The 27,870-nt window shown below is 39.8% G+C and overlaps 2 protein-coding genes across 13 annotated transcripts; one reads left to right on the top strand and one right to left on the bottom strand.

Annotated features, from left to right (window-relative positions):
• The first annotated feature begins 417 nt into the window (after window positions 1–417).
• On the top strand, window positions 418–27,514 carry LOC127509573 (uncharacterized). Of its 2 annotated transcripts, none has more exons than XM_051888416.1 (3): window positions 418–917; window positions 989–1,315; window positions 27,240–27,514. In XM_051888416.1, exons 1-3 carry the CDS (start codon window positions 596–598, stop codon window positions 27,416–27,418), a joined length of 828 nt encoding a protein of 275 aa, XP_051744376.1. In that variant the 5' UTR covers window positions 418–595; the 3' UTR covers window positions 27,419–27,514. The 2 variants fall into 2 exon arrangements, with proteins under 2 accessions (XP_051744376.1, XP_051744377.1); XM_051888417.1 differs by lacking the exon at window positions 27,240–27,514 and adding an exon at window positions 1,419–1,531.
• On the bottom strand, window positions 1,340–21,437 carry LOC127509574 (uncharacterized). 11 transcript variants are annotated; one of them, XM_051888422.1, is made up of 10 exons: window positions 21,192–21,437; window positions 17,156–17,425; window positions 10,613–10,672; window positions 10,384–10,458; window positions 7,097–7,147; window positions 6,922–6,996; window positions 6,622–6,650; window positions 6,455–6,529; window positions 6,237–6,308; window positions 1,783–6,046 (listed from the first exon to the last, which is right to left on the bottom strand). In XM_051888422.1, the coding sequence occupies exons 1-10, from the start codon at window positions 21,250–21,252 to the stop codon at window positions 6,008–6,010; spliced, it is 807 nt and encodes a 268-aa protein (XP_051744382.1). In that variant the 5' UTR covers window positions 21,253–21,437; the 3' UTR covers window positions 1,783–6,007. The 11 variants fall into 11 exon arrangements, with proteins under 11 accessions (XP_051744386.1, XP_051744388.1, XP_051744382.1 ...); XM_051888420.1 differs by lacking the exons at window positions 10,384–10,458; window positions 10,613–10,672 and adding an exon at window positions 16,867–16,941 and having other exon boundaries at window positions 17,096–17,425; window positions 21,192–21,436; XM_051888421.1 differs by lacking the exon at window positions 10,613–10,672 and having other exon boundaries at window positions 17,096–17,425; window positions 21,192–21,436.
• Window positions 27,515–27,870: the final 356 nt, after the last annotated feature.

Raw genomic sequence — 27,870 nt, 5'->3', positions numbered from 1 at the left:
TTTCCTTCAGTGATTCTGCTTGTTAACAGCAGGTGTTCATCACTAATGCTCAATCATCACTTAATGATTTCATTTAGGGCCAGTTATCACTCATGTGTGACTCATGTCTGTAATCCAGATCTGAGCCATTCAAGGGCCGTCATTTATTGCTGTATGTGAGCCGAGAGAAACTGATGTGGACCGGAGCTGGACCAGTATTTTCAGAGCTGTGATCTCACTGTTGAGGTTACTGTTGTTACTGCTGAGTGTGAGAACTGTTTGCCACATAGAGCAGTGATCATCTCTGAATCTAGTTTAGACTGATGGGTGTGGATTCTGTTGGTAGTTCCTCTTCTTTGTTTTAGCAGGTTGCTTCATAGCACTGAACTCTGTGTCATCTCAACTGTAAAAGTTGCTGAGAATCTGGACACTCATGCTAGTCTTAATGAGACGGTCTGTCTGAACACTGGAAGCTACAAGCAGAGGAGAAACTGATGTTAAACAGAAGGGAAGACTGACAGAAATAGAAAATGGCTGATACGTGTGATCTGTGTCTGCTGGGACTGATCATTTATTAATATACAGTATAAAATAACACTCTACTTGTGTTTCAGGTATGATTGGAGCAGAAATGACTGATGTGTTCATCAGTTCTGGTGAAAATGTCCGTCTGCCCTGTAATAATGCTCTTTCTGACTGCAACTCAACTACATGGATCTACTATAACAGATTCAGACATTCAGCAGCAGTTGAACTGATTGGTTTAGGGATAAAGAATAAAGACACAGAGATACATGAGAGACTGAGTCTGGGGTCTGACTGCTTTCTGAACATCAAGAACATCACAGAAGAAGATTATGGATTTTACACCTGCAGACAATATGTGAATGGAGGAAAACAAGGAACTGATGCACATGTTTATCTGCATGTCCTTCATGGTAAGTTTATGATTATGTGATCAATAGATTTCCCCTTTAAACTCAGTTGATTATTGTGTCTTGTGTCTTAGTTTCAGTGTCTTCATCATCATCATCATCATCATCCTCACAGACTGAGATCAGTCCAGGTCGCTCTGTGACTCTCTCCTGTCAGTTGTATTCTGGATTCTCCTGTGATGATTTGGTCCGTTCTGAGGGACTTCAGCTGTTGTGGGTGAATCAGGCTGGTGTTGATCTGACGACAGACTCCAGATATCAGATATTATTCTCATCAGATCACTGTATCATCACTCTGACTACAACACTCCTGAATGAAGATGACAACAGAGAGTGGAGATGTCAGCTTACTCTCAGAAATCAACTCCAGACCTCAGTCAGATACACTGTCAAGTATTCAGGTGAGAAACAATCTCATAAATCAGTTATGGAAAGGTCTTTATTATTCTGTGTGTTAAAATTTTATTGTCATATTCTACAGTAATGAACAATTATCCTTTACAGCTCAGGATGTGCATGAATCTACAGTCAGAGGTAGAGTCAGAATGGTTTGAAATCACATTCGGTGCTTTGATAGCTTTTGTCTTTGTCTGTAATTGTCTCCAGTCGTCTCTGTCCGTCTCTGACTCTTGCTCTTCTTGCTGTTCTCTGGCTGATCTGCAGAAAAACAGCTGGTGAGTTTCAGATTTACTCCTTTAGAACAATTAAAAACAGTTCAGATCTCACTGTAATGATGAGCAAACGATCACATGTTCAGATTGTGTGTATCATAGAAACATGTGCATTATATGAACTAACAAACAGAAGTTTGTTCCTGCTGAGGATTCCTGTAATTTCAATCTCAAAGAATAATCAAATCAAACAACAATCATTTTTATAATTCGTTTTAATGGTTAAACAACATCTTATTGTTACATTCTGTTTTTCATGTGTGTTTTATCATAAATTCTCAGATAATAAAAGAGGGACTGTTGACACTGTCTACTAGTGGTCTGCATTCACGTTGACGCGTATACAACGAAACAGACGCATAGCCTATGGTGCAGAGGCTCCAGCGTAGGTCAGACGCAGAAGTATAAATCAGCCTTAAGTGGTGGTCATTATATTTTGCCATTTAAACAATGTACCATGTTATGTTGCTTTTAAACATCACTCGGTCGAGTAAAGTTCTCCATCCCTGTGAACAAGATTTCAGTGGAAGATGACTCTGGCACTGAGGTGGATGAAACAGTGTTTGCAGAATTATCCACAGTGGAAGGGATTTGCTTTGTTGTTAAGGACAGTCATGATAATGGTAAAAAGAACAAAACAAAATAAAATAAATATGTATAATTTATCTTCCGTCTGTTTTAAAGGGATAGTTCACCCAACAATGAAAATTCTGTCATTAATTACTCACCCTCATGTTATTTCAAACCCGTAAGACCTTCAGGAAACTGCTCTAACCCCTGACTTTTATTAATACTATGAACAGATTGTTACAAGGGGGTTTGCGATATGTGATATGAGTTTGCTGAAGTCTGCCAGGAATCAGTACAATGATGAATCTTCAGAGGATCACACAGGTATTCATTTCACAGCACTAATGTGACAACAACACAAAAAAGGGAGGGAAAAAAAAAAAATCACGTTTTTGTTTCTTTTTAGAGTGGGACAGTGATATGACATATTTTCTGCTGCTTCTGAACCTCTCAAGATCCAAAAATGTACTAAATACATATTTAAAACAGTTCATGTGAGTACAGTCGTTCTACCTTAATATTGTAAATCACGTGACTTTGGCGCTCTGAACCACTGATTCGAAACAAAAGATTCGTAAAGCTTCGAAGCAGTGTTTTGAAATCGGCCATCACTAGAAATTGTTGAAAAGTCACTATTTTTTTTGGTGCACAAAAAGTATTCTTGTCGCTTTATAATATTAAGGTTGAACAACTGTACTCACATGAACTGTTTTAAATAAGTTTTTAGTACCTTTCTGGATCTTGAGAGGTTCAATGACATTGCTGGCAATAGAGGCCTCACTGAGCCATCGGATTTCATCAAAAATATCTTAATTTGTGTTCTGAAGATGAACGAAGGTCTTAAGCCCAGGATACACTGCACGATTTTTGGCTGTCCCAGACGAAAGATTGTCATCGTGAAACAATCCTGGCGATTTCTGTGACTGTGGCTCTTAATCGGTGGTCCTAGGTCGTACAGTGAGAGAGGTTTAAAGACGGCCGTTTTCCCGGTCTTGCGACCAAAGCATTAAAATTTAAAACTGCTTACTTAAAGCTCTTTTCCCTTCTTCTTTCACCGCTTCCTTTTTTTTTTTCAGCACACATAAAAACTACAACTGCCAACGTGATTCAACATGGTCTTTTTGTTTACCATTAGCACATGCTGATGACATTTTAATCTTCTATAGAAACTTGCATCGTAGCCTACGAGTCAACAGGTGTCATCATCGTGCAGTCTATGCTTGTCGTACCCAAGTTTAATAGATCCATGTCGCACAGTGTGATTTGTAATGATCTTATAGGATTGCTAAAATCGTGCAGTGTATCCCGGGCTTTACGGGTGTGGAATGACATGAGGGTGAGTAATTAATGACATAAATTTGGGTGAACTAACCCTTTAACTGGAAACACTTCAGGATTTTTGAAGTCGAATTCTACAGGATGTCCGGGAGATAAGTTGCATGACTGCCCACTACTGGAGGAACCTTTGCAATGGGCTGAACTGGAATATCCAAAGCCCTTGATCACTTCCGCTATGGAGTTGATTTATTTTTATATTTATTTATTTTTTTCCTGACCAATATTGTTTAATGCAGCATTCTATATGTACACTATATTGCCAAAAGTATTGGGACACCCCTCCAAATCATTGAATTCAGGTGTTTCAATCACGTGGACGATATGTGAATCAGTGTCCATCATTTTGCGAGCAACTGGTGATAAAGAAAAATGCCACGTCGCAATATTAAAAATATTTCCATTTTAAACCATGAAGGTGAGCCCGTTGATATCACACAAACAATGTGCAAACGGGTGAAGAAGTCTCAAACTCCAGTCAGTTATTCACTACAGAATCTGAAAGTAAAAATGGACTGAGCATTTGGCATCCGACGCTGCATTAACGGCGCATGTTCTCTTAGAGACGATGAGAAATTAATCTAATTTATTTTCTTAATATTTCTCTTGTGGCCCATAGTGAGGAAAAAAAAGTATTTTCCGTGAATCGAGAAGTATTTCGTGTTAAACAAGTTCTTTAAATGAGGAGCTATCTAACTAATATTTTATTGTCCTCGCTGTGCGTCGGTTATGCGGTGAAGCGCTATGATATTGTGGGGCAAATGAATTGCAATATTTATTTAATAATAAAAGTAGCATGATAATAAGAAAAATAATTTAATAGCCCTGCATGCCCGTCCGCTATATGCCACTGTGAAGGGATAAACGACGTTATAGGGCATGGAATCAAATTGATTAATTTAATTTTATCCAAATCCACATGCATGGACTGTTCAGTGTTCAGTACTGCAATGTCCGAGTCTCTCCTGTCTCATGATGTTTCTCATGTGTTTTCAGTCAGCACAAGCAAGAAATGTTTACTAGACTGTGGACTAGCTTTGACTCTCTGAACAGTGGCCGTGTGCAGCCGAATTTTTATGACCATGGACGGTGCACGCGCTTAAAGGAGTATCTTTGAAAGGCCTGCGCGCTCAGGGGGCAAAGGAGTGTCTTTGAAAGACTTGCACGTTCAACTGTGTGCGAGACGGAGGGGAACGTGGGAAATGAACGTGGGAAAACGTCAACTGGAGCTGACGGATCACACCGGGAAAAATATGGGGGGGCATTTCCTCACTACTAAATATTCCATGGTCAACTGTTAGTGATACATTAACAAAGTGGAAGCAATTGGGAACAACAGCAACTCAGCCACTAAGTGGTAGGCCACATAAAATCACAGAGCGGGGTCAGCGCATGCTGAGGAACACAGTGCGCAGAAGTCGCCAACTTTCTGCAGAGTCAGTAGCTACAGACCTCCAAACTTCGTATGGCCTTCAGATTAGCTCAAGAACAGTGCGTAGAGAGCTTCATGGAATGGGTTTCCATGGCTGAGCTGCATCCAAGCCTTACATCACCAAGTGCAATGCAAAGCGTCGGATGCAGTGGTGTAAAGCACGCCGCCACTGGACTGTAGAGCAGTGGAGACGTGTTCTCTGGAGTGACCAATCACGCTTCTCTGTCTGGCAATCCGATGGACGAGTCTGGGTTTGGTGGTTGCCGGGAAAACGGTACTTGCCTGACTGTTTGTGCCAAGTGTAAAGTTTGGTGGAGGGGGGATTATGGTGTGAGGTTGTTTTTCAGGGGTTGGGCTTGACCCTTAGTTCCAGTGAAAGGAACTCTTAATGCTTCAGCATACGAAGACATTTTGGACAATTTCATGCTCCCATCTTTGTGGGAACAGTTTGGGGATGGCCCCTGCCTGTTCCAGCATGACTGCGCACCAGTGCACAAAGAAAGGTCCATAAAGACATGGATGAGCGAGTTTGGTGTGGAGCAACTTGACTGGCCTGCACAGAGTCCTGACCTCAACCCGATTGAACACCTTTGGGATGAATTAGAGCGGAGACTGTGAGCCAGGCCTTCTCGCCAACATCAGTGCCTGACCTCACAAATGTGCTTCTAGAATGGTCAAAAATTCCCATAAACACACTCCTAAACCTTGTGGAAAGCCTTCCCAGAAGAGTTGAAGCTGTTATAGCTGCAAAGGGTGGGTCAACTCCATATTAAACACTACGGATTAAGAATGGGATGTCATTAAAGTTCATGTGCATGTAAAGGCAGGCGTCCCAAAACTTTTGGCAATATAGTGTAGATGAGATTCTCAGACCAGATGATGATTCACAATAAACCTCATTTATATATTTACGGGACATTCAACAAATATCTGCTTGTTCACATTGAAATACACAGTACAATTCTTCCAAACGTCCCGTCTGCTCCTGATATGTTGAGCTCATGATCTGTGTCATTAATGTTTATTTGTGAAGGTCTTCTTCTTGTTGACAGAGAATAAAGTTCATCCTGCGGTTCATCTTCTGTTCATCTGATGGCAGCATAAGTCACTGTATCAATATGATCCTGAAAGAACAGATTCTGTCCATTAATATTGATTATTATTATTATTATTATTAGAGCACAAGCTTCATTTATCTGAGAGTCAAACTCATTTCAGCAGCGTATAGATGAGAGAAGATGAGTGATTTTCTCTGAATAGGACTGGTCAGTGGACAGTGATGAAGAACAAGGGAAAGTGCTGGTATCTACTCACATCCACTGATTTTACTGGCTTTTTATTGGAGAAAGTGACCTCAGAATAAGTCACATGATCATCTGTCTGCTCCTGAACATCAATGCAGAGAATCAAGTTTAACACACACAACAGACACATATCTCTCACTATAATATGTAGAATAACACTAAAGCGTTCAGTAAATCACATTATTGAACAGACAGTGAACGTAATGTTTGATGATTTAGTTGACTCACATTGGCTCTGGCAGCAGGAGGAATGGACGTGTTGATCGTCTCATACGTCCCTTTATGTTCATTCTCATCTTTGACCTTCAGACAACAAACAGAAAAACTGCATGAATGCAATTTATTGAGCTTTAAAGACAGTGATCAGATCTAAATCACTGCATTACTGAACTCACCGCAGAGTCGACTGTCCCTCTTTTACTATCTGAGAATTTATGATAAAACACACATGAAAGACACAGAATGTAACAATAAGATGTTGTTGAAGCATTAAAATGAATGATAAATTTGACTTGATAACTCTTTGAGATTGACATTACAGGAATTCTCAGCAGGAATAAACTTCTGTTTGATAATTTGATATAATCCACATGTTTCTATGATACACTCAATCTGAACATGTGATTGTTTGCTCATCATTACAGTGAGATCTGAACTGTTTTTAATTGTTGTAAAGGAGTAAATCTGAAACTCACCAGCTGTTTTTCTGCAGATCAGCCAGAGAACAGCAAGAAGGAAAACAGCGACTGCAGCGACAGAAATCACTGCGACTGAAGAAGAGATTGAGCTCAGAGTCAGAGACGGACAGAGACGACTGGAGACAATTACAGACAAAGACAAAAGCGATTGGTCATGGGAATGTGATGATACCTTGTGTGTTTGTAGTTGAGTTTGTGACTGCTGTTCTTGTATCATCTTGAGCTATAAAGGATTTATCATTATATCACAAAGGATGAGGAGAAAGACGAGGTGAGGTGTATCAGATCTTTTAGCAGCTTAAAGTAATCCAGCACAAAAACAACGTAACAAAACTGTTTGCTGAGGCACATACAGTACAACAGCAGACAATGAACTGAACTCAGTGAAGGCAGTTCATACTGAACTAATGAACTAGATCAGAACAGGTGAGTGATAACAATGAAACGATGAATAACCAAGACAACCAATGAAAACATACTTAGTAACCATGACAACAAAAGGAAACACATGAACATTTGGAAAACAGTGAGAAACAAAGGTAAAGTACCTCGGTGAAGTTGGCACCCCATAAAACGAAATTATCCCCAAAACTATGCCATTCGTTTGTGCTGATTTGTGCCGCAAAAATGAACGTTTGTGCTGGTTTGGTGTTCGAGATATTGAGCGTTATTATTTTGGTCATGTGACGTCATTCTCCACCCCATATCATTCAAATCACTCCAAACCGGTGCCGTCCATTTGTGCTCGAATTGTGCTGGTTTGTGCCGTTAAAAGAATGACTTGGAATAATAATAATAGGCCTAGTAAAAAAAAAACAAGAAAAAAAAAAATCAATCCACCCCACGTCATCTTAAATCGTTCCAAAATGGTGCTGTTTGTTTGTGCTTAATTTGTGCCGTTAAAAAGTAACTACGACCCTTCTTAAATGAACATAAATTTGTGTCAGATATTGTTACAAACACGTATAGACCTACATGTTACCTGCCTACTTCTGTAACCAGTACTGTATAGTGTGCTACTGTATAGTACTGGGACAGATATTTGATTAAATAATTATAATAAAATACTATATAATTGCATGTTAAATGTTCAAATATATTAAACAGCTATTTGATGTTTAACGTGTTTCTGTGCCCTTTAAAAACGTTAAACAATGCACAGTAGGAAAGTCTGCCTATATGAAGAAAAGATATGTGCTCTGAGACTGAATAAAAGATCACGTGTGCAGGACAATTTACAGGTTAATTAAACATTTGTTAGACACGTCAGAGAAGTGAATTTTTTTATTAATTGTTGTTCAATCAAGAAACTCACAGGAGCGCGAGTATAACATTTTAACACATCTTCACATCTTCCGCAGAGAAAGATAACATGCTGCGACTAACAGGCCTTGAGGAATCTTGAATGGCTTATGCCCAGATTATTTCATCATCTAACTGCAAAATGAATAACGCGATACAAAACAAACACTTTAATCTCTGTCCATGTAAAGTAGCCTACAGGCGAAGACTGTTTTCTTAAATAAAATAACAATAACTAGATAAAGTTTGTCGAGACAAAGTTTAAGTTGGCTTGAAAAAGCTTGAAGCTTGAAAGTTTTCAGTTTGAAAGTTTTAGTTTAGTAGTTTTGATAGATAGATAGATAGATAGATAGATAGAGTTAGGGTACCCAAGGTGGTTGCTAGGGTGTTGATATGTGGTTGCTAGGGTATTTGGAGTGGTTGCTATGCCGTTGCTACCGTATTCAGAATGGTTGCTAAGGTGTTGCTATGCAGTTGCTAAGGTATTGCTGGGTGGTTGTTAGGGTGTTACTATGCAGTTGCTAAGGTACTTGGGGTGGTTGCTATGGTGTTGCTATGCGGTTGCTAAGGTATTCTAGGTTGTTGCTATGTGGTCACAAAGGTACTTGGGGTGGTTGCTTGGGTGTTGCTATGCGGTTGCTAAGGTACTCGGGGTGGTTGCTAGGGTGTTGCTATGTAGTTGCTAGGGTGATAGATAGATAGATAGCCTATAGGCAAAGGCTGTTTTCTTTAAATAAAATAACAATTATAACTAGATAAAAAAAGTTCATCGAGACACACTTTAAGTTGGCTTGAAAAGCCAGATCAGAAAGTTTGAAATAGTTTTAAAAGTTTGAAGTTTGAAAGTTTAAGTTTTAGTTTAGTAGTTTTGAAAGATAGATAGATAGATAGATAGATAGATAGATAGGAAGCATTAGATAGATTGATAGATATAGATAGATGGAGTTAGGGTACTCAAGGTGGTTGCTAGGGTGTTGATATGTGGTTGCTAGGGTACTCTGAGTGGTTGCAAGGGTTTTATGTGGTTGCTAAGGTACTCTGGTTGTCTGCTAAGGTGTTGCTATGCAGTTGCTAGGGTACTCGGGGTAGTTGCAAAGGTGTTGCTATGTGGTTGCTAAGGTATTCTGGGTGGTTGTTAGGGTGTTGCTATGTGGTTGCTAGGGTACTTGGGGTGGTTGCTATGCGGTTGCTAACGTATTCTGGGTGGTTGTTAGGGTGTTGCTATGTGGTTGCTAGGGTACTTGGGGTGGTTGCTATGCGGTTGCTAACGTATTCTAAGTGGTTGCTAAGCTGTTGCAATGCGGTTGCTAAGGTACTCTGGTTGTCTGCTAAGGTGTTGCTATGCAGTTGCTAGGGTACTCGGGTGTTACAAGTTCTCCAGTCTAGGGTTGGGAGACAGTAGCAGGGTAAAATTAAATTAGAAGGAGAAACAAAACCAAAGAACGTGGAGGGTTCCCTTCAGTCCTCTGCCCCAGAAATGTGAATGAACCACACAATGATACAAAATAAAGGCAGGGGAAAAATGGAAGCAAACAGTCTTCAGGAGAGGGGCTAGCCAAAACAACAAACAAAAGAATTACTAACTGTTAGAAGGAGAACTAAATGACCTATGCAGAAAAAAAAAGAAAGGAAATAAACAACATAGGCTTCCCTCCACTCCCTGGCTAACCAAAAACAGGGATAAACATTACAAAAGAAAAAGTGGCACCCCCCCCCTACAGGCTTCCTTTAACATAAAAATATTGAATGTCAGAAATATAAGAATTGCTTACAGTGTTTGTTTTAACGGCACAAACCAGCACAAATCGAGCACAAATGAACGGCACCGGTTTGGAGAGATTTGAACGACATGGGATGGAGAATGACGTCACACAACCAAAAAAAAATAACGCTCAATATCTCGAACACCAAACCTGCACAAACGTTTGTTTTCGCGGCACAAATCAGCACAAACGAATGGCATAGTTTTGGGGATCGTTTTATGGGGTGCCAACTTCACAGAGGTACTAAAAGAAAATGAAAATGAAACTAAACCAACAGCTGAACATCCATCATACTGTAGACTATGACGATCATAATTTAATTAGTTTACACACAAGATAACTCTAGCGTTATACACAGTAAAGCAGTGATGTGAGAGAGACAGTGATGATGTACCTGTAGTTTCTGGTGTGTTTCTAGTTGAGTTTGTGATGTGGACTGGAATCACTGCTGTCGTTGAATCATCTTCAGCTGTGAAGGATGAATGTTAGTTCAGATTAAACATTTTTTGCCGCCATGTTTCAATTCCTTCAAAAGCTTTTGTGAGTGTGAGTTTAAAGGAGTTTTGTGAACATGTGGAATGTCGTCCTTTTAAATTGAACATATAATTCACAGAAACACTGACCATGAAGAACATGCAGAGAAACACGTGCATCAGGTCCTTGTTTTTGGTCTCTTTTTGGACCTGTCCATTGTTGGCAGCTGTAAAATCCAGAATCTTCTTCTGTGACGTTCTTGATGTTCAGAGAGCAGTCAGACCCCAGACTCAGTCTCTCATGTCTCTCTGTGTCTTTCTTCTTTATCCCTTTAGTAATCAGTTCAACTGCTACTGAATGTCTGACACTGTTATAGTAGATCCATGTAGTTGATGATGTACAGTCAGAAAGAGCATTATTACAGGGCAGACGGACATTTTCACCAGAACTGATGAACACATTCTCATCATTCACTCCACTGGTACCTGAAACACAGTATATTTGAGTGATCTTTATGATATATATTAATAAATAAATACTCATGAACACAATCATCACACTCTCCAGAATAAAGTATTTGTCTTGATCAGAGAGCTGTTGAAATCTCTTAATATGAAGATAATTGTTGATCATCAGATGTTTGAGTGACTCTATGTCCAGTATCAGGAATAATACAGTATGATCTGTATGTATCAATACACAACTCTGAGATCACAACGTGAATGTGTGCAAGAATAAACTGAGCATGTTCAAATCAACTCTTTCCAGACTAATTCCACTAAATGTCTTTAGAGAAAATCCAGATTTCTTTACCTGTGAGAAGTGAAGAGAGAATGATCAGTCCCAGCAGACACAGATCACACTTATCAGCCATTTTCTGTTTCTGTCAGTCTTTCTCTTCATTATATATAGTTACAGCTCTTCCTCTAAACACTATTAGCTCCTCCTGTGGTTGTGAACTTCCTCTAGTCTGACCGACTGTGTGTTGAAATCCAGCTAGAGTTGATATATAGTGAGACGTTTGTGTGAAACTTGTTGTTCAGTGTGAGAAGAGAAGAGAGTATTGTTAACCACACTGGCTCAACACACATCTGATCTGAACACAATCTATAGACATTTGCACATGAGTGCATCACTGATACTTTCACTTCTTTCTTTTAGGTGTGTCCTGCTTGGCATTAAAATCATTAAATTATTAGTGATAAAATTGTTTTGCTTTTAGAAAATGAATTATAAAACTTTTTTTAAAAGTAATTATTAGCATCATCTCCAGTTTGGTCAAACAGAAAGTATTTTCACACACTACATGAGCGTCTCTAAAGCAGATATTAACTGTCTTCTGGGAAAGTTACTGCGTCAGGAGCTGAGAGGGTTTGCTGCTTAAAGCGCTTGAGAGATGCTTTCTGCAGCCTATTAAAACTTTGAAAGTCACACGTATGTAAGGATTGCTGTGTTTTTGGACTCGAACTGAGCTTCATGACGTATTTCTAGTTTCCAGTTTATGTTTTCAGTCTGTATGGCCTAGTTTCAGAAACAGCACTTAAAACAAGCGTCCACAAGAGGATTCAGTCCAAGCCCATCTGAGAAAGCAGTGGCAGGAATATATATATAAAATAATGGTAAGGGTGCCTGAAGATGACTTAAAATGATTTAAAACAACACAAAACATATTTTAAAATAAGCTAAAATGGCTAAAATTCAAGATGTGAACTGAAATTGTATTTCTTATTTTAATTCATTCCCTAAACAACTGTCACTTTTATTCAAGACCGAGGCTTCCCACAATCTTGGAAAACGTCTCGGGTTACTTGTGTAACCCTGGTTCCCTGAATAGGGAACGAGACGCTACGTCATATGACGTCATATGACGTAGCATCGACAGTTCCCATGAAAGGGAACCTGGTTACATGAGGGGATTTTAAAAGTATGTTTTCTAATAAAATCTTAAAAAGTCATGGAAATTAAAATGTTGTATAGAGAAATTTCTATAATGTATATATTTTTTACTAGTTATGTCAAGCTCTAAAATATTTTATCATATTTATTATATATTTAGAAATTGCTGAAAAAGAATGTTTTTTGTAAGTAAAAATATTTTAAAAAAGAAAAAACAACAACTTTGCATCAGATTTTTACATGACAAATCACATTAGACTCATGATTGCTGTTTTCAAAGATGTATTGACAAGAAGAAGAAAAAACTCTACAGCAACTGAACACATAAAAAAAGAAAGTGAATTATTGCCCAACCATAAAATAATGAGAGAACATATAAAGGTCATTGGTTTGTTGTATCTCTGATGATTATGGATCATTATATCATCATGCAGATTATTTCATATAATCACTATTAAACTGTGTCTGTATGAAGTTTTACAGTGATGTTTTGCATCTATTCCAGAGTCAAGACTTTCTTACAACATTGAAATAACAGCCGTTCCACATTTCTGTAACTAAAATAGTGAATTATTTATAGCAGTTGTGTTTTCAGAGCTGTGATCTCACTGTTGAGGTTTGGAAACATGTTACTAGTGGGTGTGAGAACCACAGGGTTAGTTTAACCACATCGAGCAGTGATCATCTCTGAACCCGGTTTAGATGGGTGTGGATTCTCAATCATTCTGATGTCACTTCCTCTTTTTTCTCTATGTGGGCTGCTGTGTGTCATTGAACGCTGTATTTTCAGTTAACATGAGCAAGTTTTGCATCTTTAATAAACTGAACTTTAACCCAAAAGTGATGGGTCGATCATGAACGATTAGTTCATTTTGAACAAATCTTTAATATGACTCGAGAACAACGAGTTGTCTCAAAGAGCGATCTGTTCATATTTTGTGCAACATCCTATAGGTTCTGTACTGGATACAGAAATGATTAGGCTTGTTGGACTCGAAGCGGCGCTGCACAGACCGATCGCTGTATGACTTCAAAGTACCACGAGAGTGATTAAGAGAGCAAACTGTATGCTTTTGAAGTATATCATTGAATTTTTATTTTGCCCCAAATGTTGCACAAATGCAGAGTGATCACAAGGGCTGTGTGAAGTGTGTGACTGCACGGGCCTCGTGCCAAAGTGACAGCTGAAAGTGACTCGATATGATATAAAGCCAACAGATAAGTTCATGTCTTTCATCTGCGCAGTTACAAAAATTGGGCTGCACACGGCTGGGGAGTGCGGATGTCTGCGAACTCTCCTGATGTCAAAAATTCTTTGTGCAGACGCGGATGGCTGAAGTATGCTTCGAAGTACATGTTTTAAATGTTTTTAAATCTGAAAAAGCAATGAAATTGTCAGCGTATTAGTGCATGTTCATTTATGAAAACAGAAAAACAGCACTGTTCGTTCTCGCGATACTGTCTGTTTGTTGTACTGACTGAAATCACTTCAGCTGATTGCCACTGGGAGAAAGAACAATTAAAGGGCCAGATTTACTAAACGGGGCAAATTCGCAAGAGCGCTCAATTCCACAAATGCACCACTGGGAGTGGCAAGTTTTGTGCGTGATCTACTGTTGACGCGCAAATTAAAGAACTCAGACACAGTCAAATCATTTACATAATGACCAACACAATCTAACAAGAGCAGCGCAAATTAGCGTTGGGTCGCTAATAAGCAGAGCTGATGCTCATCATGCGGGTCGACACAGGCGCAACTTGTTACATGTAATCTGACAAACACGTACACATATATATGTTCGAATAACGTCTTCCTCTGGCATCCCAAAGAAATTAATATGAGTGAAAAATATTTTCTCCCTTCTTTCTCTGTTCTCTCTCTCTCCTCCTAGCAGCAACAATTGCAGCCATGTCGCAAAATGGGTTAAGACATGCTTTTTTGAGCGTTAAATAATGGTGCAAATACCAGTAAATTGACGAGCGCAAACATTAGTAAATCGCGTTGCGTGATTAGTTTAAATACTCTCCTCCCATTAATTTTGTGTCTGAAAGGGAAACTCCTACAAATGAATATTTGATAAGGTCAGCCGCAAAAACAACTCAGTCCACGTCTTTTCAGCGCTAATTTCTCACTGCGTGTCTTTAGTAAATCCAGAGAGTAGTTTTTTTAAGCTGTTAGTAAATCTGGCTCTAAGTGTCTAGAATTATGTGCAGTTCAGTTACATAGTAATTGCATTGTGTTAAAATGACTTGAAACAGTTGGCTCAGTTTTGGCTCAACTCAATATTTTCATTTTGAAAGAACATGTTTCAGTTAATTAGGCCAAAAATAACATGTGATGCTTGTTCAATTTACTTAAATAAATGTAGTTAATCCAACATGATTCTTTTCAAGCACTTAATTCATTTGAGTTGAGAGCACATAAATGATTTTAGTTGTGTTAAAATAGCATTAAAGAAACTAGGAACAGTTTCCCCTTCTCATCATGCTTTGCACAGGGCTGGAGAGGGAGATTAAATCTTGAAATAAAATGTTATGTTCTGCTTTTTTTTTAATCAAGATGATAAAATTGGGAGACTAATGTTTAATGTTGTTTTATGATCATGTTTAAAAGAGTTTAGTGTTTTTGGGGGTTTCCATTGTGGTGAAGTGTAGAGCATGTGTTTGGGTTGAGGACCTGCTAACAATATAAAAATATATAGATTTCAAAAAGTCCAGTAAAAACGTTACTGCCGCTGTCACAGTTGCTAGATGACAACAACAGTCTTCCGTAGGCTAGACCTTCCCATTTATCAGCCCTTGGTCTGACCTGCGTGGCCTTCGAAGCTGTGTCTGTACTGTAGTGTTATACTGTATTAACACACAGTTTGTCGACACAATCTCTGATGTAGCAAATATCTTTAGACTCAAACAAACTTTATTTTTGGGCAATATCTGTAAGTATTTCAAAAATAATTCCAATCCCAATAACTTTGCTGTGAGAGAATGTGAAGTGTGTTAAAGTTATATTATCAGTTCATCATTTGTTTATCAAAGTGGATTTCTGAACTAACCACAATAAAGTTATGTGAATCATTATGAACATGAATTAATAATTTCATTATTAGTTTATCTTTGCGTCAGTTTGACATCCTCACATTACGAGCTCATGAAGGGGAATCACCATAGTTGTAACAAACATCTCAGGAAAGAGGTTTTATTAAGAAAATTAGTAGCAATCATCCAAAATAAAACGATGGAGAATCACCAAATCAGCTTCAACACACAGAACAGAGAGATGATCACACAAACAGTCTGAGTCGGTCTATTGCTGTATTTAATATTGTATTCAAAGCAGTTTATAAACGAACCACAAGAAAATGACATTCAACACTGAATGCAAATATCTTGCCTGTTATTTGCAAAAATATTTGAATCTAAACTTGATGGTATCACTATTTCTTCAGGGTGCTCAGATGATTTTTTCTGTTTTCTGAGAAGAAGAAATAAATAAAACAGTGAACAGTCCTCTGTAAGTCTTTGCTATTTTAAGCAAAATAACTGACTTAAGCTGAACAATGACATATTTGACAAACAAAGCATTATTTTTCCTGTTACTGCTGTAAAGCTGCTTTGAGGTGACTTCACTTGACTTAAATCTTGTTTCAGATTGTCTCCAAACTCAGCAGTATTTTATTGTAATATTGTAGGCATCTCTATTTCCTCTGGGTGCTGCGAGTCCTTCCTCCCTGCAAAATAAAAGCATGGACTGACCTCTTGTATGTGTTTTTACCATGATTGCAGATTGTTCCAGATCAGATGAGTGTGAATCATCAGATTGTGTGAAGCTCAAACTCACCAGCTCTTCTTGCACAGATGATCTGAAGAAGAATCACAGTAGGAGCAGCAAACACTGCCATCTCAACAATAATCACAATCACTGCAGGAAACATGTGTGGAAGAAGAAGAGAAACTGGACATGACTGAAGTCAAGGGGATTAAACTATGAACAGTTATTGATGAAGCATTTACAGACTGACTGATAGTTTAATGGTGTAAAGCTGTCAGTAGAAATGAACGTGTCGTACCTCTGTATAATAATCCAGCAGTCACACTGACTTCAGTTTCTGATGCTGTGTCAGCTGGATCTGTGGATCACGTCTGTTAGTTCACTTCAACACATCATCATCATCATCATCATCACAGAAATGATGAATATGTGCTGGACTCTTTGTGAAATTACACTGTTCCTCGAGTCTGTCATCTATTATCATTTTATTTCAATCTCAAGGTGTCAGGAGGAGAATGATGATAGATAATTACCAAAAATGAATCAATTGACACTTCATTGAACAAATCTTTGTGTCTTTGATGTCAAGTTCAGCTGTTTCACATTTCTCTGACCATCTACCAGATCAGAGCAGCATGTGTTGCTGAATTTACAATTGTCCTTCATTTAAGACTTTCATTGTGATGAGAATGAATTATGCTGTAAAGCAGTGATGTGAGAGAGACAGTGATGATGTACCTGTAGTTTCTGGTGTGTTTCTAGTTGAGTTTGTGATGTGGACTGGAATCACTGCTGTCGTTGAATCATCTTCAGCTGTGAAGGATGAATGTTAGTTCAGATTAAACATTTTTTGCCACCATGTTTCAATTCCTTCAAAAGCTTTTGTGAGTGTGAGTTTAAAGGAGTTTTGTGAACATGTGGAATGTCGTCCTTTTAAATTGAACATATAATTCACAGAAACACTGACCATGAAGAACATGCAGATCAACACGTGCATCAGATCCTAGTTTTTGGTCTCTTTTTGGACCTGTCCATTGTTGGCAGATGTATAATCCAGAATCTTCTTCTGTGACGTCCTTGATGTTCAGAGAGCAGTCAGACCCCAGACTCAGTCTCTCATGTCTTTCTGTTTTCCTCTTTATCCCTCCAGCAATCAGTTCAACTGCTACTGAATGTCTGATACTGTTATAGATCCATACAGTTGATGATGTACAGTCAGAAAGAGCATTATTACAGGGCAGACGGACATTTTCACCAGAACTGATGGACACATGAGCTTCATCCACTTCACTGGAACCTGAAACACAGTAGAGTGATCATAATGATACATATTAATAAATGAAAATATAAAACATGTCAGCATAAAAATATTTTTTTTCCCTCACTTAATGCTGAAGGATCTAAGGGTTTTCAATAACAACCTGTTTTACTTTAAGAAAGCAACCATACATTAGTGTTTTATTTTCTTTATTAATTTAAAGATTACTTCAATTGTTTTTAATATTTAACTTCATAATCATTTATAATCATTAGTCATTTATATATAGTTGTCATTTGATTTATCATTTAATCATTTTATTATTATTATTCATTTATGAAATTTATGTCTTCATAATTTATATGACTTATTTCTTTTCTATTATTGTTTAATCTTATGGTTCTGTGGTTTAAGGGATGTTTGTCTTCATACACAACTAAGATTATTCAATAAACTCGGCTCGTTTATTATCATCAGTTCGTCTCCTGCTCTTCTCTGGCTTTCTCAGTCAAACTCTCAGGCTGACAGAAGACTGTGTTTTCCGACACCTGGCATCCCGGGGTGTCGAAGTACTGCTGGGTAAATTGGCAGTGGAGGGAATCACAGACCAAAACAAAAACAGACATTCCTACACAGAACACATATTTAAAGAAGAATTGTTACGGAGGGACTGTGTTGAGAAGCGTGTGGATCCATATACAAGCTTTATTTAAAAAACATTGTCAAAAACAGGCCAGGGTCTGACAATGGCAACCAGGTTTATAGAGGGCAAGACAAAAGAGTAATCCAAAACACAGGCAGAGGTCAAGACAGGCAGCAAACGATCATCAAACAAGGAAAACAGTCCAGGATCAAAAACACAGGCAAGACTAGGACAAGGAAACAAGGCAAGAGTACACAGAAAACCAGAATAATACTCAGCAATGTGTGTGTGAAGGAGTGCAGCTTATGAAGGGAATCTGATGGGAAACAGGTGTGAGTGAGATCAGTGCCTAGCTGAGGGATTGTGGGAAATGTAGTCCAGAGTGAAGTGACTGCGTGTGTGCAATGAAAAAGTCTTAATGGTGAAACGGAGACCTCTGGTGGGGAGTGGAAGGAAGCAACAGGTGGCGGAAACGTGACAAGAATAAATGGAGAAACAAGCATTTCCATGTAGCTTGTTTCCTAAATATCTGCAAACACATGATGGCATTTTTATGGTTTTAGTACTGTTAAAATTGCAGACAGCACCTTTAAACCTTTCAGAAATCTACGTAAAGGATAATACATTCAGTCAGTCATATAATGTACATTCTGCTTAAAGGGTTAGTTATTTTCTAGTCATTTATTACTCACCATCATGTTATTCCACACCTGTAAGACCTTCATTCATCTTCTGAACGCAAATTAAGATATTTTTGATCAAATCCAAGAGGTTTTTTTATCCTCTAGACAGCAATATAATCAACACTTTCAAGGTCCAGAAAAGTAGTAAAGACATCATTAAAACAGTCCACCCTACTGCAGTGGTTCAACCTTAATGTTATGAAGCGACAAGAATACTTTTTGTGTGCAAAAAAACAAAACAAAAATAACTTTATTCAACAATTTCATCTCTCCCGTGTCATTATTGTACGCAGTTGACGCAGTGAATGCTGTTCAGCGCTTCCGTGTTTACGTCGAACACACACTCAGTATTGGCGACACATGCGTGTGATGCTGAATAGAGGCTGACATTTATTAATCACGTGATTGTGACGGGACGGGAAAAAATGTTAGCGGGAGTGGGCGGGACCGGGAATCATAATAACAATACACAAATATAGTTTATATAAATAAACTATATATTTTAAATTTGAACTCAATTCTAGTTGCCCTCTCTTTTTATGCTCTTCTGTTTGCTTTGGTGTGGGTAGAGATAAGTACCAAAACCCGATATTAAATGGGCACCGTGGCTAAATTATGGTGTATCGATAAGCTCTGACGTTAACTGTTCTGCTATCGGTACTGGAGAATTTATGAAGAAAATACACATACATTTATTATTGCTATAAATACATTATCTTGCTAATTCTATCTCGCCAGAGTCGCCAGCTGTTTCTATATGCAATAATATTAGCACATTTGTCTATGAAGCATGTTTGCTATTTGCAATCCAGAAGAGAGGTCGCGCTCACGCGGAGAAGCTACAGCGCGCGCACAACATTAAAGCCCTGTTTAATTGTGACGATGGAGGAGAGAACTAAACATCTCCTTACGCTTTAGGCCTGTGATATTAAGCTAATTTTATTTTTGATTTCGATTTTGTCTCCAAGCATCATCAGAAAGAAGATATTTGTGGTAAAACTATTAAAGTAGTCACATTTCGTCTAGCACAACTTCCTTCCCTCACAGCGGTGCACATTCCTTCCTCCAACAACCCAAACTTAACGTCAGAATCAGCTCAACCGGAGATTGTTGTAAAACGCAGTCTTTACTGTTGCTAAATTGCGGGACATGTTTGATAATTATTATCAATGTTTTAAAACGTTGAAAGCACAATAATCCGCGCAAGAGACGCTGTTCTCCGGGCTGAACTGTGTCGCTCCAAAACGGATCGCATATAGATGAATTACACTTTGGGCTTCGGGTGCACGTCCAAACAATCCAATGCACATAAACAAATATTTCTAAATACAGAAGAGAGATCGCCAAAAAAAAAAAAAAAAACACAAAACGGGAGTGGGAAGGAATGGGAGTCAGTTTTCTGGGATTGGGCCGGGACAGGATTTTCCCCCAGTTTTTTCGAGGGATTGGGATGGGACGGGATTTTTTTTTTTTTTTTTTTTGGGAGTGGGATGGGAGAGGTTTGAAAATCCACTCCTGTGTAATGCTGACACAGGAGCCGGCCAATAATGAGAAGGAAGCTCTGCAATGTCTATACAACGTAAACAGCATAGCAGACTGACAGGAGAGACAAATTGTTGAATAAAAAAGTCATTTTTGTTTTTGTGCACAAAAAGTATTCTCGTCGCTTCATAAAATTAAGGTTGAACCACTGCAGTCACGTTGACTATTTTAATGATGTCTTTAGTACCTTTCTGGACCTTGAATGTGGTCATTTCATTGCTTTCTATGGGGATAAAAAAAAACCTCTCAGATTTCATCAAAAGATCTTAATTTGTGTTCTGAAGTTTGGGACGATATGAGGGTGAGTAATTACTGATTGGGTGAACTAACTCTTTAACTTCAGGTCCTGATCATCCTGTTAGGATTATTTGTGATAACACCGGCTGGACATTATTGCACTTATTACATGGCTAGATGATTATGCAACTGACCAATAAGAACTGAGTTTTCCAGCAAGTATATATCTTGTCATTTTTAGGTCCCGAGTCCATATGGGGTGAAGGTCAAGACAGAACCAAACCAAAGTTGGACTGTAACCTACTGGACTATATGCTGTTAATAGAGTCTTGTAGCAGACAAAACAGATTTCATTTGACAAGATCTGGCATCCGGGGCTGGATTTGATATTTCTGACGTGGAGACTCCATCCGATCTAACAATGCCAACAACACACACTGCAGAATAAACTATTTCTCTCTATCAGAGTGTTGTTCAAATCACTCACAGACTCTTAATATGAAGATAATTGTTGATCATCAGATGTTTGAGTGACTCTATGTCCAGTATCAGGAATAATACAGTATGATCTGTATGTATCAATACACAACTCTGAGATCACAACGTGAATGTGTGCAAGAATAAACTGAGCGTGTTCAAATCAACTCTTTCCAGACTAATTCCACTAAATGTCTTATAGAGAAAATCCAGATTTATTTACCTGTGAGAAGTGAAGAGAGAATGATCAGTCCCAGCAGACACAGATCACACTTATTAGCCATTTTCTGTTTCTGTCCGTCTTTCTCTTCATTATATATAGTTACAGCTCTTCCTCTAAACACTATCAGCTCCTCCTGTGTTTGTGAACTTCCTCTAGTCTGACCGACTGTGTGTTGAAATCCAGCTAGAGTTGATATATAGTGAGACGTTTGTGTGAAACTTGTTGTTCAGTGTGAGAAGTGTATATATTGTTAACCACACTGGCTCAACACACATCTGATCTGAACACAATCTATAGACTTTTGCACATGAGTGCGTCGCTGATAGTTTCACTTCTTTCTTTTAGCTGTTTCCTGCATGGCATTAAAATCATTAAATTATTAGTGATAAACTTGTTTTGCTACTGAAAAGTTATCCACCATAACTCACTTTTAGAAAATGAATTATATAACAGTTTTTAAAGTAATTATTAGCATCATCTCCAGTTTGGTCAAACAGAAAGTATTTTCACACACTACATGAGCGTCTCTAAAGCAGATATTAACTGTCTTCTGGGAAAGTTACTGCGTCAGGAGCTGAGAGGGTTTGCTGCTTAAAGCGCTTGAGAGATGCTTTCTGCAGCCTATTAAAACTTTGAAAGTATGTAAGGATTGCTGTGTTTTTGGATGTCAGATGGACTCGAACTGAGCTTCATGACGTATTTCAGTTTTCTGAGGCTAGTTTCCAGTTTATGTTTTCAGTCTGTATGGCCTAGTTTCAGAAAGAGCACTTAAAACAAGCGTCCACAAGAGGATTCAGTCCAAGCCCATCTGAGAAAGCAGTGGCAGGAATATATCAACAGTATCTCACAGAAGTGAGTACACCCCTCACATTTTTGTTAATATTTTATTATATCTTTTCATGTGACAACACTGAAGAAATGACACTTTGCTACAATGTAAAGTAGTGAGTGTACAGCTTGTATAACAGTGTAAATTTGCTGTCCCCTCAAAATAACTCAACACACAGCCATTAATGTCTAAACCGCTGGCCACAAAAGTGAGTACACCCCTAAGTGAACATGTCCAAACTGGGCCCAAAGTGTGGCCACCATTATTTTCCAGCACTGCCTTAACCCTCTTTTGGGCATGGAGTTCACCAGAGCTTCACAGGTTGCCACTGGAGTCCTCTTCCACTCCTTCATAACGGCATCACAGAGATGCTGGATGTTAGAGACCTTGCGCTCCTCCACCTTCCATTTGAGGATGCCCCACAGATGCTCAATAGGGTTCAGGTCTGGAGACATGCTTGGCCAGTCCATCACCTTTACCCTCAGCTTCTTTAGCAAGTTAGTGGTCGTCTTGGCGGTGTGTTTGGGGTTGTTATCATGTTGGAATACTGCCCTGCGGCCCAGTCTCCGAATGGAGGAGATCATGCTCTGCTTCAGTATGTCACAGTACATGTTGGCATTCATGGTTCCCTCAATGAACTTGTACCAGCACTCATGCAGCTCCAGACCATGACACTCCCACCACCATGCTTGACTGTAGGCAAGACACACTTGTCTTTGTACTCCTCACCTGGTTGCCGCCACACACGCTTGACACCATCTGAACCAAATAAGTTTATCTTGGTCTCATCAGACCACAGGACATGGTTCCAGTAATCCATGTCCTTAGTCTGCTTGTCTTCAGCAAACTGTTTGCGGGCTTTCTTGTGCATCATCTTTAGAAGAGGCTTCCTTCTGACAGCCATGCAGACCAATTTGATGCAGTGTGCGGCGTATGGTCTGAGCACTGACAGGCTGACCCCCCACCCCTTCAACCTCTGCAGCAATGCTGGCAGCACTCAGCAACGCTGAGCACGTGCACTCAACTTCTTTAGTCGACCATGGCGAGGCCTGTTCTGAGTAGAGCCTGTCCTGTTAAACCGCTGTATGGTCTTGGCCGCCGTGCTGCAGCTCAGTTTCAGGGTCTTGGCAATCTTCTTATAACCTACACCGTCTTTATGTAGAGCAACAATTCTTTTTTTCAGATCCTCAGAGAGTTCTTTGCCATGAGGTGCCATGTTGAACTTCCAGTGACCAGTATGAGAGAGTGAGAGTGATGACATCAAATTTAACACACCTGCTCCCCATTCACACCTGAGACCTTGTAACACTAATGAGTCACATGACACTGGGGAGAGAAAATGGCTAATTGGGCCCAATTTGGACATTTTCACTTAGGGGTGTACTCACTTTTGTGGCCAGCGGTTTAGACATTAATGGCTGTGTGTTGAGTTATTTTGAAGGGACAGCAAATTTACACTGTTATACAAGCTGTACACTCACTACTTTACATTGTAGCAAAGTGTCATTTCTTCAGTGTTGTCAATAAAATATTTACAAAAATGTGATGGGTGTACTCACTTCTGTGAGATACTGCATATATCAAATGAAATAATGGTAAGGGGGCCTCAAGATTACTTAAAATGATTTAAAACAAGACAAAATATATTTTAATATAATTTCAATATGTATGTATAGATAACCCTTCCATTATGTGTGCAAATTTTTTTTGAGCTATTCAAAAATTTACTTAGAAAACTTAACTGTCATTTCTGAGCTTTAATGTCATCATTGTGTTAAGATGGCAGTACCAGGAAATAAATGTGTGTGGTCACATGACCAAACTACACAATAATGTTAGACCTGCCCAGAACTCATGCAGACATCTTAAATTTGCATTATAAATGAACATGTGCTTTGTAATAAGAGTTGCTTTTTAATAACACACCAAAATATGTGAGGAAAATTTGTGGTCACAATCCCGGTGGGAATAAATGGGTTAAAATATATAATATAAATATATTACATCACGGTATTGGGGAGAAGGAGCTCCCACAGACTTTGACAAAAAACGAGACACGAACGAAAGAGAACCGGACGGGGCCGCTCCGGCGTGCCCTGTGCCCGGAAAGGGCGCGCCGTCTCGGGCGCCCTGAAGCAACGAGGTGCTGGTGCTGGTGCTGGTGGTGGTAGCGAATGACCCAAAGCGGGCCGGGAGGAGCGCGCCCTTCCTCCTCGGGCTCAGTACGGCCGGGGCGCTTCTTTGTTGTTTTATCTGGCCGATTGGAGCGTGCGACGCGCCAGGGGTAGGCCTCTGCCCGGCCGGAGACGGCCGCCGTGGGCAGAGCGAACCTCCCCGACTCGCGCGCCGGAAACCGAGAGCCGCGTTCCGGGCCCTGGCCCGTTTCGCGGCCTCCCCTCGGGGAGACTCAGATGGCCGGTCCGAGCTGAAGGTCCACCATGGCGGGACCGCGCGAGGAGGAGGTTCGGACGCTGGGGGCTTCGTCACACCCCCAACGCAAGTCGCAACGATACCTCGTCCCCTGATCCCCCGCTCGCCGCACCCCGCCTTTCGGTACGCCTTTCCCGGTTACGGCCGCTACCCGGAGGCCGCCCCCCCGAAACGCCAGGGGTGGGGAGGGTTCCGCACGCGCCCTATGAGCGGCCGCGCCGTCCTCGCGTTCCAAGCGGAGCGAGACCCGTATGTAGGGAGCCCGCACGCGTCGCGGTTCTCCATCCCCCCCCCATGCAGGTCTAAGTGCACACGGCCGGTACAGTGAAACTGCGAATGGCTCATTAAATCAGTTATGGTTCCTTTGATCGCTCCCACCCACTACTTGGATAACTGTGGCAATTCCAGAGCTAATACATGCTAACGAGCGCCGACCCGTCGACGCGTGCATTTATCTGATCCAAAACCCATGCGGGTGCCGTCGGGGGCAAAAAAAATAACAATACAGGTCTCTTTCGAGGCCCTGTAATTGGAATGAGCGTATCCTAAACCCATGGGCGAGGACCCATTGGAGGGCAAGTCTGGTGCCAGCAGCCGCGGTAATTCCAGCTCCAATAGCGTATACTAAAGTTGCTGCAGTTAAAAAGCTCGTAGTTAGATCTCGGGAGCGGGCTGGCGGTCCACCGCGAGGCGAGCCACCGCCTGTCCCTGTGCCCCCTGACTCCCGGCGCCCCCCGGATGCCCTTAGCTGGGTGTCCGGTGCCTGGGGCCCGGAGCGTTTACTTTGAAAAAATTAGAGCGTTCAAAGCAGGCCGCCCTTCTAAATATATAATATATTTAGAAATTGCTTAAAAAGAATGTTTTTTGTAAGTAAAAATATTTTAAAAAAGAAAAAAAAAAAAACTTTGCATCAGATTTTTGCATGACAAATCACATTAGACTCATGATTGCTGTTTTCAAAGAAAAAAAAAAAACTCTACAGCAAATGAACACATAAAAAAAGAAAGTGAATTATTGCCCAACCATAAAATAATGAGAGAACATATAAAGGTCATTGCTTTGTTGTATCTCTGATGATTATGGATCATTATATCATCATGCAGATTATTTCATATAATCACTATTAAACTGTGTCTGTATGAAGTTTTACAGTGATGTTTTGCATCTATTCCAGAGTCAAGACTTTCTTACAACATTGAAATAACAGCCGTTCCACATTTCTGTAACTAAAATAGTGAATTATTTATAGCAGTTGTGTTTTCAGAGCTGTGACTCACTGTTGAGGTTTGGAAACATGTTACTAGTGGGTGTGAGAACCACAGGGTTAGTTTAACCACATCGAGCAGTGATCATCTCTGAACCCGGTTTAGATGGGTGTGGATTCTCAATCATTCTGATGTCACTTCCTCTTTTTTCTCTATGTGGGCTGCTGTGTGTCATTGAACGCTGTATTTTCAGTTAACATGAGCAAGTTTTGCATCTTTAATAAACTGAACTTTAACCCAAAAGTGATGGGTCGATCATGAACGATTAGTTCATTTTGAACAAATCTTTAATATGACTCGGGAACAACGAGTTGTCTCAAAGAGCGATTTGTTCATATTTTGTGCAACATCCTATAGGTTCTGTACTGGATACAGAAATGATTAGGCTTGTTGGACTCGAAGCGGCGCTGCACAGACCGATCGCTGTATGACTTCAAAGTACCACGAGAGTGATTAAGAGAGCAAACTGTATGCTTTTGAAGTATATCATTGAATTTTTATTTTGCCCCAAATGTTGCACAAATGCAGAGTGATCACAAGGGCTGTGTGAAGTGTGTGACTGCACGGGCCTCGTGCCAAAGTGACAGCTGAAAGTGACTCGATATGATATAAAGCCAATAGATAAGTTCATGTCTTTCGTCTGCGCAGTCACAAAAATTGGGCTGGGGAGTGCGGATGTCTGCGAACTCTCCTGATGACAAAAATTCTTTGTGCAGACGCGGATGGCTGAAGTATGCTTTGAAGTACATGTTTTAAATGTTTTTAAACCTGAAAAAGCAATGAAATTGTCAGCGTATTAGTGCATGTTCATTTATGAAAACAGAAAAACAGCACTGTTCGTTCTCGCGATACTGTCTGTTTGTTGTACTGACTGAAATCACTTCAGCTGATTGCCACTGGGAGAAAGAACAATTTAAGAGATAGATTTACTAAACGGGGCAAATTAGCAAGAGAGCTCAATTCCACAAATGCACCACTGGGAGTGGCAAGTTTTGCGCGTGATCTACTGCTGACGCGCAAATTAAAGAATTCAGACACAGTCAAATCATTTACATAATGACCAACACAATCTAACAAGAGCAGCGCAAATTAGCGTTGGGTCGCTAATAAGCAGAGCTGATGCTCATCATGCGGGTCGACACAGGCGCAACTTGTTACATGTAATCTGACAAACACGTACACATATATATGTTCGAATAACGTCTTCCTCTGGCATCCCAAAGAAATTAATATGAGTGGAAAATATTTTCTCCCTTCTCGCGCTCTCTGTTCTCTGCGGTGTCTCCTCCTAGCAGCAACAACTGCAGCCATGTCGCAAAATGGGTTAAGACACGCTTTTTTGGGGGGCGTTAAATGAAGTGACTTCACTTGACTTAAATCTTGTTTCAGATTGTCTCCAAACTCAGCAATATTTTATTGTAATATTGTAGGCATCTCTATTTCCTCTGGGTGCTGCGAGTCCTTCCTCCCCGCAAAATAAAAGCATGGACTGACCTCTCGTATGTGTTTTTACCATGATTGCAGATTGTTCCAGATCAGATGAGTGTGAATCATCAGATTGTGTGAAGCTCAAACTCACCAGCTCTTCTTGCACAGATGATCTGAAGAAGAATCACAGTAGGAGCAGCAAACACTGCCATCTCAACAATAATCACAATCACTGCAGGAAACATGTGTGGAAGAAGAAGAGAAACTGGACATGACTGAAGTCAAGGGGATTAAACTATGAACAGTTATTGATGAAGCATTTACAGACTGACTGATAGTTTAATGGTGTAAAGCTGTCAGTAGAAATGAACGTGTCATACCTCTGAATAATGATCCAGCAGTCACACTGACTTCAGTTTCTGATGCTGTGTCAGCTGGATCTGTGGATCACGTCTGTTAGTTAAAGTCATTTTTGTTTTTGCACACAAAAAGTATTCTCGTCGCTTCATAAAATTAAGGTTGAACCACTGCAGTCACGTTGACTATTTTAATGATGTCTTTAGTACCTTTCTGGACCTTGAATGTGGTCATTTCATTGCTTTCTATGGGGATAAAAAAAACCTCTCAGATTTCATCAAAAGATCTTAATTTGTGTTCTGAAGTTTGGGAACGATATGAGGGTGAGTAATTAATGATTGGGTGAACTAACTCTTTAACTTCGGGTCCT

The sequence above is a fragment of the Ctenopharyngodon idella genome, chromosome 3, assembly GCF_019924925.1.
Source record: "Ctenopharyngodon idella isolate HZGC_01 chromosome 3, HZGC01, whole genome shotgun sequence".
NCBI classification, from domain to species: Eukaryota; Metazoa; Chordata; class Actinopteri; order Cypriniformes; family Xenocyprididae; genus Ctenopharyngodon; species Ctenopharyngodon idella.
Note: the sequence above shows the minus strand (reverse complement) of the source record. Positions and strands in the feature narration are given on the sequence as shown.